This window comes from Rhinatrema bivittatum, chromosome 6, assembly GCF_901001135.1.
Source record: "Rhinatrema bivittatum chromosome 6, aRhiBiv1.1, whole genome shotgun sequence".
Classification (NCBI taxonomy): domain Eukaryota; kingdom Metazoa; phylum Chordata; class Amphibia; order Gymnophiona; family Rhinatrematidae; genus Rhinatrema; species Rhinatrema bivittatum.
The window spans coordinates 1,638,214-1,656,248 of NC_042620.1; the positions used below are offsets into that span (position 1 = coordinate 1,638,214).

Sequence of the window (18,035 nt, forward strand, 5' to 3'; positions counted from 1 at the left end):
AACAAGGCCCGATCCTCCACGAAGACCCAACTCTATTCTCTCTTATGGTCTGGCCATTGAGAGGACACGCCTGAAGAAGAGCGGATACTCGGGGGGCAGTGATTGACACTCTACTCCGAGCACGCAAGTTTTCCACATCTCTAACCTACATACGAATATGGAGGATATTCGAAGCCTGGTGTAAAGACCGCGACATCCTCCCACAGTCAGTCAAAATTCCCACGATTCTGGAATTCCTGCAGAACGGCTTACAGAAGGGGTTGTCTCTCAACTCCATCAAGGTGCAGGTGGCCGCGTTGGCCTGCTACAGAGCCAAGGTGGGGGCGGCAGCCTAGCCTCTCATCCGGAAGTCTCCCGCTTCCTGAAAGGGGTCAAACAGATCCGACCCCCCCTAAAGTGGCCGGTACCTTTATGGAATCTCAATCTAGTCCTAGACTTCCTAGCAGGAACCTCCTTCAGACCCATCTGTGGTCTGTCCTGTCAAGAACCATTCCTCAGGTTCACACCGGGATCCATACAGCTATGCACGGTCCCCTCCTTTCTCCCAAAAGTGGTTTCTCACTTCCATCTAAACTAAACCATCTCACTGCCATCACCAGACGAGTATAAGGACTCGGAAGAATCTCACTGCCTTCGCCACCTTAACGACGGCAGACGCCTAGTCCAATACCTGGAAAGGACGGAATCCGTACGAAAGACGGACCACCTCTTCGTCCTTCACAGTGGGAAGAAACAAGGGAAAGCAGCCTCGCGGGCAACCATAGTCCGCTGGATCAAAGAAGTAATCAAGGCGGCCTACGAAGAGGAAGGCAAGCTGCCACCTCTACAAGTCAAGGCCCATTCCACTAGAGCCCAGGCAGTGTCCTGGGCGGAAACCAAGTGGATGTCACCCGCCGAGATCTGTCGGGCGGCGACATGGTCCCTCCATCCATACCTTCTGTAGGTTCTACTGCCTGGATGTTCAGGCTCAGGAGGACACAGCATTTGCAAGGGCAGTACTAAGTGGGCCACGGGCAGCCTCCCAACCGGTTCAGGAGTAGCTTTTGTACATCCCATTGGTCCTGAGTCCATCTGCTACATGCTAGGACATGGAAAAATTACTTACCTGATAATTTCGTTTTCCTTAGTGTAGACAGATGGACTCAGTATCCTGCCCACGGCTGCCGACATTCACGGAAACCTCGGGGGACAATCCCCGAGAGCAAGACAAACACGGGTAAGCCAAGCTTCCCTCTAATTAGGGCACCCATACCTACTGGGTGTCGGTGAGACTGGCGGTCTCCAGCTATAACCACATCAACCAGTTCAAGTTAATCAAAGTTAAAACAAGTTATGCAAGTTAATCAGTTAACCAAGTTAATAAAGTTATTCAGTCACACATATATCCACAATTGCTTTTCGAAGAGAATACTGAAGAGCATGGCGTCCTGCAGGGGTATATGTACTAGGGCTGACGTCAGATTGAAATCTGATCCGTCTCCAACTGCCATCAGGAACACACTATACCCATTGGTCCTGAGTCCATCTGTCTCCACTAAGGAAAACGAAATTATCAGGTAAGTAATTTCTCCAGTTCTTCTCAAATGCATCTTTGAAGTTTCGGCCCTGGGTATTCGCGCAGCGGTGGGCAGTAGCTGCAATCTGCGGGCGAGCCTCCAATGGGTACAGCAATTGTTGACTTCTAGAGATCTTCCTCCTGGAGAATCTCAGCAAGCTGAATGCTTGGAAGCAACGGTGGCTTATGGAGCAGATGCGCTGTATGATCTCCTCCGTACATCTTCCCGCACCATGTCTTCCGCTGTTTCGGCACGGAGGCTCCTTTGGCTGTGTAACTGGTCAGCAGTAGTTTCTTCTAAAGCTCAGTTAGGAGTGCTACCATTCAAACGAAAGTTCCTCTTTGTTGAGGACCTGGAGCAATTGATGAAGTCTCTGAGTGAGAACAGATTCCATAAGCTCCCTGAGGACAGGCTGAGGCCCTCCAGGGGTTTTCCATCATCCCAATCCCGTTTTCGAGGACTATGGAGGTTTCACCAGGCTAGACCACAGCCTACAAGGCAAAGACAGCCGGCGCCGAGGACACGGTTCTGGAATTCTTCCTTTCGTGGGCGCAGGACAACCTGCAATGCAAGTTCCACCACGCTCCTTGCCTCCAAGTCTTCTCAATGAGATCAGGCCGGCCTATCCCTTGCTTCCTCGAGTGGAGGGATGTTTGTCCCATTTCTACGAGGCATGGGTCAGAATTACTTCCGATCAATGGGTCCTAAGCATCAAAGAACACGCTACGCGTTGGAATTTGCTCGCCCACTCCAAGATTTCTTCATGGTCTCCCCTTGCGGCGCAAGGACCAAGGCTCAGATCATACGGCAGACTCTCAATCAGCTCCTTGCTCTTGGGGCAATACAGTCTGTTCCCCAAACAGAATGGAGAACGGGGCATTGCTCCATTTATTTCGTGGTTCCAAAAAAAGAGGGGTCCTTCTGGCCTATTCTGGACCTGAAGAAGGGGTAAACAAGGTTCTCAAGATCCCACATTTCCTCATGGAAACACTACGTTCTGTGATAACAGTGGTCCGCAAGGGCAAATTTCTGGCGTCCCTGGATCTGATGGAGGCATACTTACATATACCCATCCGCGAGGATCATCACAAGCTTCTCCACTTCATGATCCTAGGTATGTATTTCCAGTTCTGCGCACTGCCGTTCGGTCTGGCTACGGACCCTCACACTTTCACCAAGGTTATGGTGGTTGTAGCAGCCACCCTGAGGAAGCAAGGCCTTCTAATTCATCCTTACCTTGATGATTGGCTCATCAGGGCAAATTCCAAGGCTCTCTGTGTAGAAGCTATCAGCAACGTCGTCAACCCCCTGAAGTCACTTGGCTGGGTGATCAATCAAGCCAAGAGCAACTTTGTCCCTTCTCAAACGATGGACTTCCTGGGCACCCGCTTCTTTACCTGCGAGGGGAAAGTCTTCCTCCCCCCGGACCGAAGAAACAAATTGATGAAGCAAGTACGGTGCTTGTTGTCGCTCCAGCCTCCCAAAGCCTGGGACTATCTACAGGTCTTCAGCTCCATGGTATCCACTTTGGAAGTGGTCCCCTGGGCTTTTGCTCATATGAGGCCATTACAACGATCATTGCTTTCCCGTTGGGACACCAAGTCAGAGGAGTTCCTGTTCCCTCTACCGCTCACCAATCCAGCCAGATCCAGTCTTGGGTGGTGGTTGTGCCCGCGCAACCTGTCTCGAGGAGTGGACCTCGAAGTCCCAAAGTTGGATAGTGGTGACAACAGGTGCCAGTCTCTCTGGCTGGGGAGCAGTCTGTCAATCCCACTCTGTTCAGGGCCGATGGTTCGAGGAAGAAACCAGCTGGTCGATCAATCGCCTGGAGACCAAGGCAGTTCGGCTAGCCCTGAGGCACTTTCTCCCGCTGCTGCGCAATCAGGCGATTCGAGTTCTGTCCGACAATGTGACTACGGTAGCCTACATCAACCGTCAAGGAGGCCACCAAAAGTTCAAGCTCTGGCCAAAGAAGTGGAACTTCTCATGGCTTGGGGGAGAGAAACACCCTGCGCTGTTAGCAGCATCATTTCACATCGCTGGCAAAGAAAACATACAGGCAGATTTCCTGAGTCGGAAATGCATAGATCCAGGAGAGTGGAAACTCTGTGACCAAGCAATGTATCTCATCTCACGCAAGTGGGAGGGACACCCCAAATGGACTTGATGGCGACACGGGACAATGCAAGGCCCCTCACTTTTTCAGTCGCAGGAGGGATCACGGCGCAGAGGGAGTCGATGCGTGGTGCTCCCCCTGGCAAAATCGGTTCTCCTGTGTTCCCTCCTGGCCGATTAGTGGACAAAGTTCTGCGCAGGATAGAAGTTTCATCCAGGCAGCATGATTCTTGTGACTTGAATGGCACTGACGGCCATGGTTTCGCGATCTCGTCAACCTGGCGGTGGACGGGCCCCTATGTCTAGGGCATCTTCCACATCTTTGCGGCAAAGCCCTATATTTTTCGACCAGGCAGATTGCTTTTGTCTAGCGGCCTGGCTTTTGAAAGGCGGAGATGATGGAAGAAGGGGTATTCAGAGAAAGTCATAACTACTCTTTTGCAAGCCAGGAACACGTCTACCTCTCTTTCTTATGTTAGGGTGTGGAGAGTTTTCAAGTTCTGGTGTCGTGACCGAGGAGTTTTTCCAAGACAGGCTTCAATTTGTCATATTCTGGCCTTTTTGCAAAGCGGCTTATCCAAAGGTGTATCTTTTTATTCGCTTCATGTGCATGTGGTGGCCCTGGGTTCTCTTGTCGGTAATTCAGTGGCTTCGCTTCCGGATGTTGTGCATTTCCTCAGAGGTGTAATGACATTTGATTCCGCCTATATGCCTATCTGCCCGGTCCTAGAGTCTTAACTTGGTGCTTCGCGTCTTGTGTGATCCTCCTCTTGATCGTCTTCGGAAGGCAATGTTGAAGGATCTCGCGTTTAAAAACAGTATTTTTTAGTGGCGATATGCTCGGCTCGCAGAATCTCAGGAACTTCTTGCCCTCTCTTGTAGAGAACCTTTTTAAGAATTACTGACTCGGGCGTATCTCTTAGAACAGTCACTTCCTTCTGCCGTAGGTAGTCTCAACTTTCATTTAAATCAATAAGTGGAGCTCCCAGCTTGTCCAAACTACGGCTGACGTCCCACATACGAATGAGAACTTTCACTCGTTTGGATGTCAGGCATGCTTATTACGCTATTTGGAGGTCACAAATCCTTTCAGAATTTCGACTCATTTGTTTGTCTTTGGAGTGGTCCCAAGAGAGGTCAGAAAGCTTCTAAAACCTACGATTGCCTGATTGGTTGTGAAAGAAGCTATTTCCCTCTGCTTACATTTACTACCCGTTCCTGAGGCTTTTACAATTACATTCAATTCGTTCCCAAGCGGCTTCTTGGACTGAATGCCAGTTGGTTTCAACATAGGAAATCTCTAGAGCAGCTACTTGGAAGACGTTACAAACATTTGCTCGTCACTACTACTTGGACGTTCAAGCTCCAGATGTCAGCATTTTGGTAGTGGAGTTATTCGGCGGGACTCTCAATTGTCCCACCCTATTAGGGAAGCTTTGGCTACATCCAAAGTGTGGGACTGAATCCGGGTACGTACAGGGAAAAAGAAATTGATTCTACCTACTAATCTTTCGTTGCTGTAGTACCATGGTTTCAGTACCAGATGCCCGCCTGGGGACTGTGTGTTTGTTTGGAGTCCGCACTTATATTCAATCTTCAATGCAGAACACTAATAAAAACATAAAAATAATGCAAGTTGCTCTCAATTTTTTTGCAATTTTTACAGTTACAGTCCTATTACTGCTTGATTCGTTGTTATACTAGGTTTATTGTTAATACTCTTATATTTGGCTTGGATATTCTTTATACTGAAGAGATGCGGGTGGCACATCGGGTTAAGAGAGTGTGCCCTTCAAGTTTTTCTCTGTCTCCATCTGCTGGAAGGGAGGCAAACTCACAGTGTGGACTGATTCGTGGTACTACAGGAAAGAAAATTAGCAGATATGAACCAATTTTCTTTTTTGCCTCTTATACCTCAGCATTACATATTGTATTGTAGGACTCTAGTGCCAGCCTTACTCTTTCCTGTATAAGGCAGATAGTGTGTGAGCATTACACTGTGTGACACAGCGCCCTCTCGTGCCAGCCTTACACACTCTCCCTTATTCAGGAAAGAGTGAGCATTACACTGTGTGACAGAGCGCCTTCTCGTGCCAGCCTTACACACACTCACTTATTCAGGAAAGAGTGAGCATTACACTGTGTGACACAGCGCCTTCTCGTGCCAGCCTTACACACTCTCCCTTATTCAGGAAAGAGTGAGCATTACACTGTGTGACACAGCGCCCTCTCGTGCCAGCCTTACACACACTCACTTATTCAGGAAAGAGTGAGCATTACACTGTGACACACAGCGCCCTCTCGTGCCAGCCTCACACTCCCTCATTCTGGAAAGAGTGAGCATTACACTGTGTGACACACAGCGCCCTCTCGTGCCAGCCTTAAACACACTCACTTATTCAGGAAAGAGTGAGCATTACACTGTGTGTGTGACACAGCGCCTTCTCGTGCCAGCCTTACACACTGTCCTTTATTCAGGAAAGAGTGAGCATTATACCGTGTGACACACAGCGCCCTCTCGTGCCAGCCTTACACACTCTCCGTTATTCAGGAAAGAGTGAGCATTACACTGTGTGACACACAGCGCCCTCTTGTGCCAGCCTTACACACACTCACTTATTCAGGAAAGAGTGAGCATTACACTGTGTGACACACAGCGCCCTCTCGTGCCAGCCTTAAACACACTCAGTTATTCAGGAAAGAGTGAGCATTACAATGTGTGTGTGACACAGCGCCTTCTCGTGCCAGCCTTACACACTGTCCTTTATTCAGGAAAGAGTGAGCATTATACTGTGTGACACACAGCGCCCTCTCGTGCCAGCCTTACACACTCTCCGTTATTCAGGAAAGAGTGAGCATTACACTGTGTGACACACAGCGCCCTCTTGTGCCAGCTTTACTCTTTGCTTTCACATTGCTATGCACTTGTTTTCTCTGTTAATTTGCCAAATCGTCCACTTTTGTTTTTATATAAAATAGTTTATCTTACTTTGACTATTCTCCACTTTCAATGACTAATTTTAAATTATTAGTTTTCCTCTGTCGTGTGCTATTTATATATGAAACAACAAGTTGAGATTTATGGTGATCTGTTTAGTTTTGCTGACAGAAGGGAAAATACCATCATTCAATTTCCAAAAGTAGAGCATGGAAATCAGATTGATATTGGTAATGCAGAAGCAGTTTCAACATTCCCTAGAAAAATTATTCACTTTAATGTCACATTTGATATTCTGCTTCCCATAAGTATACCAGAGTAGATTAGACTAAAAATATTATAAAAATGATGTAAAAAAACACACATATGCTTGCTCACTCTCCTTTATATGTAGAGATAGAAATAGAAACAATAGGAGAATCCACTCAACCCTAAAAGATTACCTTAGACAGCAGTGGATGTGAGCACAATAATAATTTAAAAAAAAGTTATCCTTTAACAACCAAATCTTCGTCTTTTCCAAAAATCAAGTTTCCCTGTACGTACCCGGATCAGTCCAGACTGCTGGGTTTTGCCTCCCTTCCAGCAGATGGAGACAGAGAAAAACATTGAGAGCGCCCCTCCTTAAGCCAGAGTTCTACCTGCATCTCTTCAGTATTTCTCTATCTCCAGCGGATGGAGGTGATGCAAAACCTGCAGTCCTGAACCAGTTTGGGGTTAAAAAAACCCAAAAAAACAAGAGAGCAGTCTTGGAGCATTATTTTCTTATTGCCAGCAGGACAGAAGACCGGATGTGGTTCATTTCCTACGGGGGGGGGTGAAGCATTTGAATCCTCCAATTCGCCCGGTATGCCCGTCTTGGGACCTTAATTTGGTCTTCAAAGTTTTGTGTGACTCGCCTTTTGAACCTCTCAGGAAGTCCACCCTGAAGGATTTGACTCTGAAGACGGTCTTTTTGGTGGCAATCTGTTCGGCTCGAAGGTTTCTGAACTTCCAGCCCTCTTGTGCAGGGCACCTTTTTTACTATTTCAGATTCCGGGGTTTGTCTACGGACGGTGCTCTCCTTTTTGCCCGAAGTGGTCTCTGCCTTTCACTTGAACCAATCGGTGAAGCTGCCAGCCTTTCCTAACGTTGAGAGGGATGCGCCTCACTCCAGGGAATTGAGTCGGCCGGATGTCAGGACGGCCCTGTTGCGTTACCTAGAGGTCACTAATCCATTCCGATTGTCGGATCATCTCTTTGTTCTGTGGTGTAGCGCTAAGAGAGGGCATAAGGCATCCAAAGCGACCGTAGCCCGTTGGTTGAAAGAGGCTGTTGCTTCTGTTTACGTATGTCGTGCTCGGCCTGTTCCAGAAGGTATTAAAGTGCATTCGATTCGGTCTCAGGTCGCTTCCTGGGAGGAATGTCAGTTGCTCTCACCGCAAGAAATTTACAGAGCAGCAACCTGGAAGTCCTTACACACCTTTGCCAGGCACTACAGATTGGATGTTCTTTTCGGAGACGGTGTCATTCGAGCGGGACTCTCCAGGTCCCACCCCACTTAGGGAAGCTCTGGTACATCCCAGGGTCTGGACTGATCAGGTAAGTAAGGGGAAAGGAAAATTGGTTCTTACCTGCTATTTTCTGTTCCTCTAGTACCACGGATCAGTCCAGTCGCCCACCCGGGATTTTGTTCTGGGGAGTCCGCTCGGCCTGTTGTTGCAGTGTTCGTCAGAGGGTACCTTGCCGGCTGATGAAGGATATAGGTTTCTCCTTTATCCTCTTCACAGTTTTTCTTTTTCACATGTACATAGTTACTTGGGATATTTCTTCTTGTCTATTGTTGGTTTATTCTCAGACGGTTCGATTTCTTCTGCTTTGATAATTTTATACTGAAGAGACGCAGGTAGCAGTCTGGCTTAAGAGAGAGCGCGCTCAAAGTTTTTCACTCTCCATCTGCTGGAAGGGAGGCAAAACCCAGCAGTCTGGACTGATCCATGGTACTATAGGAATGAAAATTAGCAGGTAAGGACCAATTTTCCTATTGGGGTTCAGGCTTCCCTTGCACCTCAGTGGAAAAGAGACTGGTGGTGCAGCAAACCTTCAACCATCTGCAGATGCTGGGAGCCATTGTTCCTGGACCCCTAGAGGAATGGGAGGTGGGACACTATTCCATTTATTTTCTGGTTCCAAAGAAGGAGGGGACTTTTTACCCAACTCTGGACTTAAAGAAAGTAAACGTGGCTCTCAAAGTTCCTCATTTTCGGATGGAGACTCTGCATTCTGTCATCGCAGCAGTGTGCAAGGGAGAATTCTTGGCTTCCCTGGATCTGACCAAGGCGTACTTACACATAGGGATCCAGTCAGACCATCAGTGGTTTCTCCGGTTCATGATCCTTGGAAGGCAGTTTTGCGCCCTTCCGTTCGGTCTGGCAACGGCTCCGAGGACTTTCATCAAAGTGGTGGTGGTGGTAGCAGCTCTCAGGAAGGAGGGCATGCTGGTTCACTCATATCTGGACAAGCAAAGTCAGAGGTCCATTGCAAACAAGCAGAGGACTTGGTGCTGCAGCGCTTGCGATCCCTGGGATGGATAATGAATTTGTCCAAGAGTCATCTCTCCCCTTCTCAGGTATTGGAGTTTCTGGGGCAGCATTTTGATACCATCATGGGGAAAGTTTGTTTTTTTTCACCGCGGAGTGCATTGTCAAATTGCAGTCACAAGTTCACAGGCTGTTGGAGAACCAGCTGCCTAGGGTTTGGGATTACTTGCAGGTTCTTGGTTCTATGGCATCTACTTTGGAGCTGGTTCCTTGGGTGTTTGCTCATAAGAGGCCTTGCAGGCAGAGTTGCTTTCCTGGTGGGATCTGTTGTCGGAGGAATTTCAACTTCCACTACCTCTCACAGAGTTAGCTAGGTCCAGTCTTCCATGGTGGCTTGGTTGGGACCAGTTGTGTCACGGGGTGAACTTGGAGGTTCCCGAGTTGATGTTGGTTACCACCGACGCCAGTCTCTCCAGTTGGGGAGCTGTCTGCCAAGCTCAGTTGGTGCATGGCTAGTGGTCGGTGGAGGAAGTGTCATGGTCCATTCATTGCTTAGAGACAAGAGCTGTGTGGTTGGTGCTGCGAGCATTTCTACCTATCTTGTGCGGCCATCCAGTCAGAATCTTGTCAGACAATGCGATGACCGCCAGGGTGGTACCAAGAGTCAAGCGGTGGTTCAGGAACCTGGAGAGCTGATCTGCTGGGCAGAGCAGCATCTGCTATTAATAGCAGCTTCTCATATAGTTGGGACCAACAATGTGCACGCGGATTATCTCAGCCAGCAGCAACTAGATCCTGAAGACTAGAAAGACTTCCACCTCCTTGGCATATGTGAGAGTATGGAGAGTTTTTGAGGCCTGGTGTGTGGAGCAAGGGTTGATCTTATGTGAGTGTCCATGGCAAATATTCTGACCTTTTTGCAAACAGGGTTGGTGAAGGGTTTGTCTTTTAACTCCTTCAGAGTTAAGGTGGTGGCTTTGGGCTGTTTTCGAGGTAAGGAGCAGGGAGTGGCTCTAGCTGCACTTCCGGTTCAGAAGTTGTGCCCTTCCTGGAGCCTTAACTTAGCCCTTAAGAGTATGTGTGCGGCACCGATCGAGCCTCTTAAAAGGGCTAATATGAAAGATCTCACTTTGAAGGTGGTTTCTTGGTGGCAATTTCTTCTGCTAGAAGGATCTTGGAGCTTCAAGCCTTGTCATGTGGAGATCCTTTGAGGATTTCGGATTCGGGGGGGGGGGGGGGGGTGTCTCCTTGAGGATAGTTCCTTCCTTTCTGCCAAAGGTGGTATTGTCATTCCACTTATGTCAGTCTGTGGAGCTCTTGGCTTTCCCAAATTTGGATTCTACTGCACCTCATGCAAGAGAGTTGCGGCTCTTGGATGTCAAGTACGCATTGTTGCGGTATCTTAAAGTGACTTTCAGCTTCTGGTTGTCTGATCAACTTTTTGTGCTATGGAATGGTGCAAAAAAGGATCATAAGGTGTCAAAAGCCACGATTGCACGGTGGTAATAGGAAGCCATTGGCTCCACTTACATCTGTCAGGGATGTCCTGTCCCGGAGGGATTAAGGCTCATTCTACCCATTCCCAGGTGGCCGCCGGGGCCGAGTCTCAACAAGTTTCACCACAAGAGATTTGCAGGGCGGCTACTTGGAAGTGGTTGGCCACTTTTGTCGCACATCATTTGGATGTTCAGGCCCCAGAGGTCATGGGTTTTGGTGAGAGTGTACTTTGAGCAGGACTCTCATAGTCGCACCCTTTTAGGGAAGCTTTGGTACATCCCTGGAGTCTGGACTTATCTCGGTACATACAGGGAAAGGAAAACTGGTTCTTACCTGCTAATCTTCGTTCCTGTAATACCACAGATCAGCCCAGAGTCCCGCCCAATTGAAGGAGGGAGATTTGGAGAGTCCGCTCCATCTGTTATTGAAATTGAAATTATCTGAAGAATGGCACAGGTTTTGTTATTCCTGCATTTTTTTTTAGTGTGGGCAAAGTTTATCTGTTCTAAGTTTTTCCCTTTCCCACTGTTCGTTCAGGGGGATATTATTTCGGTATTGGTATTGTGGCTATCTTGGCTTGGGTACTTATCAATACTGAAGGACTGCAGGTGGCACACCAGATTATGTAGCAGGGTCTGAGAAACTGAGAAACTCATCTTCTGGAAACATAAGACCATAAGAAAATGCCATGCTGGGTCAGACCAAGGGTCCATCAAGCCCAGCATCCTGTTTCCAACAGTGGCCAATCCAGGCCACAAGAACCTGGCAAGTACCCAAACACTAAGAAGATCCCATGCTACTGATGCAATTAATAGCAGTGGCTATTCCCTAAGTAAACTTGATTAATAGCAGATAATGGACTTCTCCTCCAAGAACTTATCCAAACCTTTTTTGAACCCAGCTACACTAACTGCACTAACCACATCCTCTGGCAACAAATTCCAGAGCTTTATTGTGCGTTGAGTGAAAAAGAATTTTCTCCGATTAGTCTTAAATGTGTTACTTGCTAACTTCATGGAGTGCCCCCTAGTCCTTCTATTATCCAAAAGTGTAAATAACTGATTCACATCTACTCATTCAAGACCTCTCATGATTTTAAACACCTCTATCATATCCCCCCTCAGCCGTCTCTTCTCCAAGCTGAACAGCCCTAACCTCTTCAGCCTTTCCTCATAGGGGAGCTATTCCATCCCCTTTATCATTTTGGTTGCCCTTCTCTGTACCTTCTCCATCGCAATTATATCTTTTTTGAGATGCGGCGACCAGAATTGTACACAGTATTCAAGGTGCGATCATGGAGCGATACAGCGGCATTATGACATTTTCCGTTGTATTCACCATTCCCTTCCTAATAATTCCTAACATTCTGTTTGCTTTTTTGACTGCCGCAGCACACTGAGCCAACGATTTCAATGTTATCCACTATGACACCTAGATCTCTTTCTTGGGTGGTAGCTCCTAATATGGAACCTAACATTGTGTAACTACAGCAAGGGTTATTTTTCCCTATATGCAACACCTTGCACTTGTCCACATTAAATTTCATCTGCCATTTGGATGCCCAATCTTCCAGTCTTGCAAGGTCCTCCTATAATGTATCACAATCCGCTTGTTATTTAACTACTCTGAATAATTTTTTATTATCCACAAATTTGATAACCTCACTCGTATTCCCTAAGAAGGCAAAAACCCAGGAATCTGGACTGAACTATGGTACTACAGGAACAAAAATTAGCAGGTAAGAACCATTTTTCCTATCTTCTTAATCTTCTGGAATTGGCATACAGACATCTCAAAAGTGTGCTTTTTGTTTGTATTGACAACCTGCTTTTCAGTTGATAGGGATAATTTGGAAATCTTTAGCTCAGGTGATTATTTATAGGCACATGGACTACTTTTGTTTTTATTGGAACCTCACTGTCGGGATGCCCTAACTCTCCTGCTTCATTAGTATCCTTTGACGATTCCTCCATCCAAACCATGCACTGCTGAGCGACTGTCGGCTTTCCCCTTTGTTCTAGTTTAAAAGCTGCTCTATCTCCTTTTTAAAGGTAGCGCCAGCAGTCTGGTTCCACCCTGGTTAAGGTGGAGCCCATCCCTTCGGAAGAGACTCCCCCTTCACCAAAAGGTTCCCCAGTTCCTAACAAAACTGAATCCCTCTTCCTTGCACCATCGTCTCATCCAGGCATTGAGACTCCGGAGCTCTGCTGCCTCTGGGGACCTGCGCGTGGAACAGGGAGCATTTCAGAGAATGCTACCCTGGAGTTCTGGATTTCAGCTTCCTACCTAAGAGCCTAAATTTGGCTTCCAGAACCTCCCTCCCACATTTTCCTATGTCGTTGGTGCCCACATGTACCACGACAGCCGGCTCCTCCCCAGCACTGTCTAAAATCCTATCTAGGTGACGCGTGAGGTCCGCCACCTTCGCACCAGGTGGGCATGTTACCAGGCGATCCTCACGCCCACCAGCCACCCAGCTATCTACATTCCTAATAATCGAATCACCAACTATGACGGCCGACCTAACCCTTCCCTCCTGGGAGACTCATCCTCTGTGTGAGAGGACAATGCACCACCTGGAGAGCAGGTCTTTGCTCTACAACCGGAAGACCTTTCTAATCCAAGGCAGCACAGAGGCTGCCAGACTGGATTTGGGACTTGGCTACTCTGTCCCTGAAAGTCTCATCAATGTACCTCCCTGTCTGCCTCAGCTCCTCCAGGTCTGCCACTCCAGCCTCCAGAGATCAGACTCGTCTCTGAGAGACGGGAGCTCTTTGCATCAGGTGCACACGTATAATGGTATAATGTCTCACCAGTGCGTATGTACATGCCATACTGGGTCAGACCAAGGGTCCATCAAGCCCAGCATCCTGTTTCCAACAGAGGCCAATCCAGGCCACAAGAACCTGGCAAGTACCCAAACACTAAGTCTATTCCATGTTACCGTTGTTAGTAATAGCAGTGACTATTTTCTAAGTCAACTTTATTAATAGCAGGTAATGGACTTCTCCTCCAGGAACTTATCCATTCCAGCACACGGAGCCGATGATTTCAATGTGTTATCCACTATGACACCTAGATCTTTTTCCTGGGTGGTAGCTCCTAATATGGAACCTAACACCGTGTAACTACAGCAAGGGTTATTTTCCCTATATGCATCACCTTGCACTTGTCCACATTAAATTTCATCTGCCATTTGGATGCCCAATTTTCCAGCCTCACAAGGTCCTCCTGTAATGTATCACAGTCTGCTTGTGATTTAACTACTCTGAATAATTTTGTGTCATCTGCAAATTTGATTATCTCACTCGTCGTATTCCTTTCCAGATCATTTATAAATATATTGAAAAGCATGGGTCCCATGTGACACTCGATCTTCCTGTACTCTGTAGACACAGTTTCTAACGAGGTCATTGGTCTCCAGATGATAAACTTGATATCAAAGTTCTTATTTTCTTCTAAAATTGCATTGACCACCTGGTTAGCATTTCTATTAGTTGAGGATTCTGAAATACATTTAACTATTGTGTCCCCCTCAAATTGAGTTCCCAAATTGGTTCCTCTGATGACTGAGTCTCCCAGCAGAAGCTGCTTTCTTTGATGACATTAGACCACAACAAACAAGTCCTTTGCTCTATTAATTACAAACACAGTTATTTCAATGCACTGTAGCCAAATTTCTAAAAGCACTAGCTAGATAGAAATTTCAAATTATGCAGCAACAGAGGAAATATAGCATATAATAGAACAATGTTAGCAAGAAACCAGTCTATATTATGGCTAACAAATTTAAAATGAAACGTCTCTGGTCACAAGCTCTCAGGTCTGTCTGTCTCTGGATATTACGCTGGCAAGCGCTGATGCTGTCTTTCTCGATACAGGTGCCAGTGGTGAAGTATGGGCAGGATTCTGAGTTTCTGGCCATCGTAGTGGTATCAAACAGAAACCTGTACATCCTGGAAATCACCGGTGAGATAAGGTTAGTGAAGATAGTCAGAACATTGTCTCCCCTATCTTGGCAATGCCTCCCTCCCTTCCCTCTAAGTCGTGTCTCACTATTCCTGCGGTGATCTATCCCCTTCCACATATCCTACTCTAGTCTCCTTTTCCCATTTTCATGTTGTAATATGATAGCTACTCAGTAAAGAATGTACAAAGCAAAAAATATTGCAAACATGATTCAGATCATGGTGGTTTTTTTGTCCCAACCTCTCCTAGCAGGAAGCACTGTAGGGGATTTGACAGCAATGTTTGACTGTATGGGGAGCTCACAACTTCTGCAGTCCCAGCAGGAGGCATTGTAGGGAATGGAGCAAGAGGCACTGGTTGTGGGGGAGCTCGCCACTCCTGCAGTCCCACCGTCTCACCTGGAGGCGCTATAGGAAATGGGGACTGGGGAGCTGACAGTCTCCCAGCAGGAGACACTGTGGGGTGTGGGGGAGCTCGCCACTCCTGCAGTCCCACCGTCTCACCTGGAGGCGCTATAGGAAATGGGGACTGGGGAGCTGACAGTCTCTCCCAGCAGGAGACACTGTGGGGTGTGGGGGAGCTCGCCACTCCTGCAGTCCCACCGTCTCACCTGGAGGCGCTATAGGAAATGGGGACTGGGGAGCTGACAGTCTCTCCCAGCAGGAGACACTGTGGGGTGTGGGGGAGCTCGCCACTCCTGCAGTCCCACCGTCTCACCTGGAGGCGCTATAGGAAATGGGGACTGGGGAGCTGACAGTCTCTCCCAGCAGGAGACACTGTGGGGTGTGGGGGGAGCTCGCCACTCCTGCAGTCCCACCGTCTCACCTGGAGGCGCTATAGGAAATGGGGACTGGGGAGCTGACAGTCTCTCCCAGCAGGAGACACTGTGGGGTGTAGGGGAGCTCGCGACTCCTGCAGTCCCACCGTCTCACCTGGAGGCGCTATAGGAAATGGGGAATGGGGAGCTGACAGTCTCTCCCAGCAGGAGATACTGTGGGGTGTAGGGGAGCTCACAGCTCCTGCAGTTCCAGCCTGTCCCAGCAGGAGGCATTGTAAGAATGATGCAAGAGCACTAGGTGTGGGGAGCTTGCAACTCCTGCAGTCCCACCATCACCCAGCAGGAGACACTGTAGGGAATGGAGCAGGAGCACTGGGTATGGGGTGGCTCCAGACTCCTGGGTTTATGCTTTCCTGCCAGCAGATGGAGACAGAGAAAGTGTCACTGACCCTGCTTCATAAACCCCAGTGCCACCTGCAGTTCCTCGGTATTTCTCTGTCTCCAGCAGATGGGAACTAAACCTGCAGTTCTGCAGTTTGGTGCAGTTTTTTCCTTTGAGCCTCCCTCCTGTGGGTTTCGTTAATTTTAGGAGTCCTAGTGGGTTCTACCCTGACCAGTTGAGGTGGAGGAGCCAGGGGTGGGTACCCTTATGTCTGTGCACCAGTGGGGGGTGTAAATCTGGTTGTCCAGATCCCTCCCCTTCATGAGGCCGCTGCAGGCTCCAACTGACTTTTGTTTCCTGAGACTTAATTTTTTATTTATAGGCTTTTTGTCTCTTTTTTTAAAGTTTTATTAAAAAAAAAAAAAAAAGAGAGAGAGAGAGCTTTGTTCTGTAAGGTAGCAGAGCACAACACGGCTGTGCGGGCGACTTCGTCCTTAGTTTGGCGGCAAGGGGGGCTGATTTTTGGGAGTTTTCAGGTAGGTTCTGGGTCTCCCCATGTCGGGACGCTCCTGCCCTCCATCATGGTCCGCGGTGCCGCTTGCCGCCTGTGCGGCTATGCCCAATCACGCCTTAATAGAGTCTGGCTTTGTGCCGGTTGCACTGAGGGCGAGGAGGGCGCAGGTCGGATGATTCGTTGCTGGCTTTAAGCCGGGTCTCGGGGTTAGACGTTGCTTCCTTTCCGGCTGGCGCGGGAACGGTGGCCATTTTGGATTTTTGTTGGCGGTTCCCGCACCTTTGGACAGAGTGGGGGAAGGTCCTCGTGTTTGTCGCCGGCCTGGTCTGACTTGGGAAATGATCAGGGGGGGCTGGAGGGAGGGAAAGCCGTTTGTTGCTGGTTCCTGGCTCATACCCGGGAGGGGCTGGAGCAGTAACACCTTGTTCAACTGACTTTGTGTTTTTGCTCCACGATGCTTATTTGGCCAGACAGCAAGCTGCTGCAGTACCTAGACATTCCCAGTCCCTACCGGCCCAGCCCGAGGGGGGCCTGAGGCTGGTTCCGATCAGGCTAAATCGGCAAGACTAAGAAGTTCACCCTGTGCGAAGGTTGTTAGGTCCTCCTTCGGGGGGCTGCATGGGAGAGATGAATGAGGAGTCTGACGACGCTCCCAGGGACACAGGATGAGCCTGACCAGGGGGCTCCGGTGGGTCCGGTTGATCTGGCAGCCGGGGAATGCGGGTCATGGAGACGACCCGGTGGTTTCTGTTCCCGGGTCAGATGACCTGAAAGTGGTATGCCTTTTTAAGGGAAGAACTGGATGCCTTGCTCCCTTTGACCTTTAAGGTGTTGGGGGTCAAGATGCCCCAGGCGGACACAGATTTGGAGGGAGTGGACCTGTTCCTGGATGGGATGAGAGCTCCCCTGACATCCTTCCCGTAACAGCTTGTTGAAGCTGAATGGGGGACTCCCGATTCTGGCTTGAAAGTAGGTAGGACCATGGGGAAGCTCTATCCTTTACCTGAAAAAGACTTGGAGTTTTTTTCTCTCCCTAAGGTCGATGGTGCGGTATCCGCAGTCACTAAGAGAACTACTATCCCCATGGTAGGTTCTGCAGCGTTAAAGGACGTTCAGGATCGTAAGTTAGAGGTGCACCTCAAGCGGATTTTTGACGTCTGGCCTTGGGTTTGAGAGCGTCGATTTATCCTAGTTTCCTGCAGCATGCATGCCTTCACTGGGTGCAACAGATGCAGGAAAACTTGCCGAAGTCCGGAGAGTACGCAGGGGCTGAGCGGATCGAGGCCGCAGTGGCTTATGGAGTAGATGCTCTATATTAGTGGTTCCCAACCTTGTCCTGGGGACCCCCCAGCCAGTCAGGTTTTCAGGATGTCCATAATGAATATGCATGAGAGAAAATTTGCATGTTATGAGGCAGTGCATGCAAATTTTCTCTCATGCATATTCATTGTAGATATCCTAAAACCTGACTGGCTGGGGGGTCCCCAGGACAGGGTTGGGAACCACTGCTCTATATGATTTGGTTCTTCCCTCCTCTAGATTTATGGCTTTGGCTGTGGCGGCCAGAAGATTGCTCTGGTTGTGAAACTGGGCAGAGGACGTGTCCTCCAAACTACAGTTAGGCTCGCTGCCCTTCAAGGGTCGGCTTGTGTTTGGGGAGGATCTTGAGTATCTGAAACAGTCACTCAGAGTTAATAAGGCCCCCCGCTTACCCAAGGAAAGCCTAAAGCCAAACGTTTTTTTCAGGTGTGCTCTCGGTTTCATTTC

At 48.6% G+C, this 18,035-nt stretch overlaps 1 protein-coding gene across 2 annotated transcripts in view; it reads left to right on the plus strand.

Annotated features, from left to right (window-relative positions):
• Positions 1-18,035, plus strand: part of STK11IP (serine/threonine kinase 11 interacting protein) — a 272,418-nt gene that overhangs the window by 190,871 nt on the left and 63,512 nt on the right. For both annotated transcript variants that reach the window (XM_029604968.1, XM_029604969.1), the window contains exon 21: positions 14,507-14,604. In XM_029604968.1, coding sequence (XP_029460828.1) covers positions 14,507-14,604 — 98 coding nt within the window. The remainder of the gene's footprint in view (positions 1-14,506; positions 14,605-18,035) is intronic.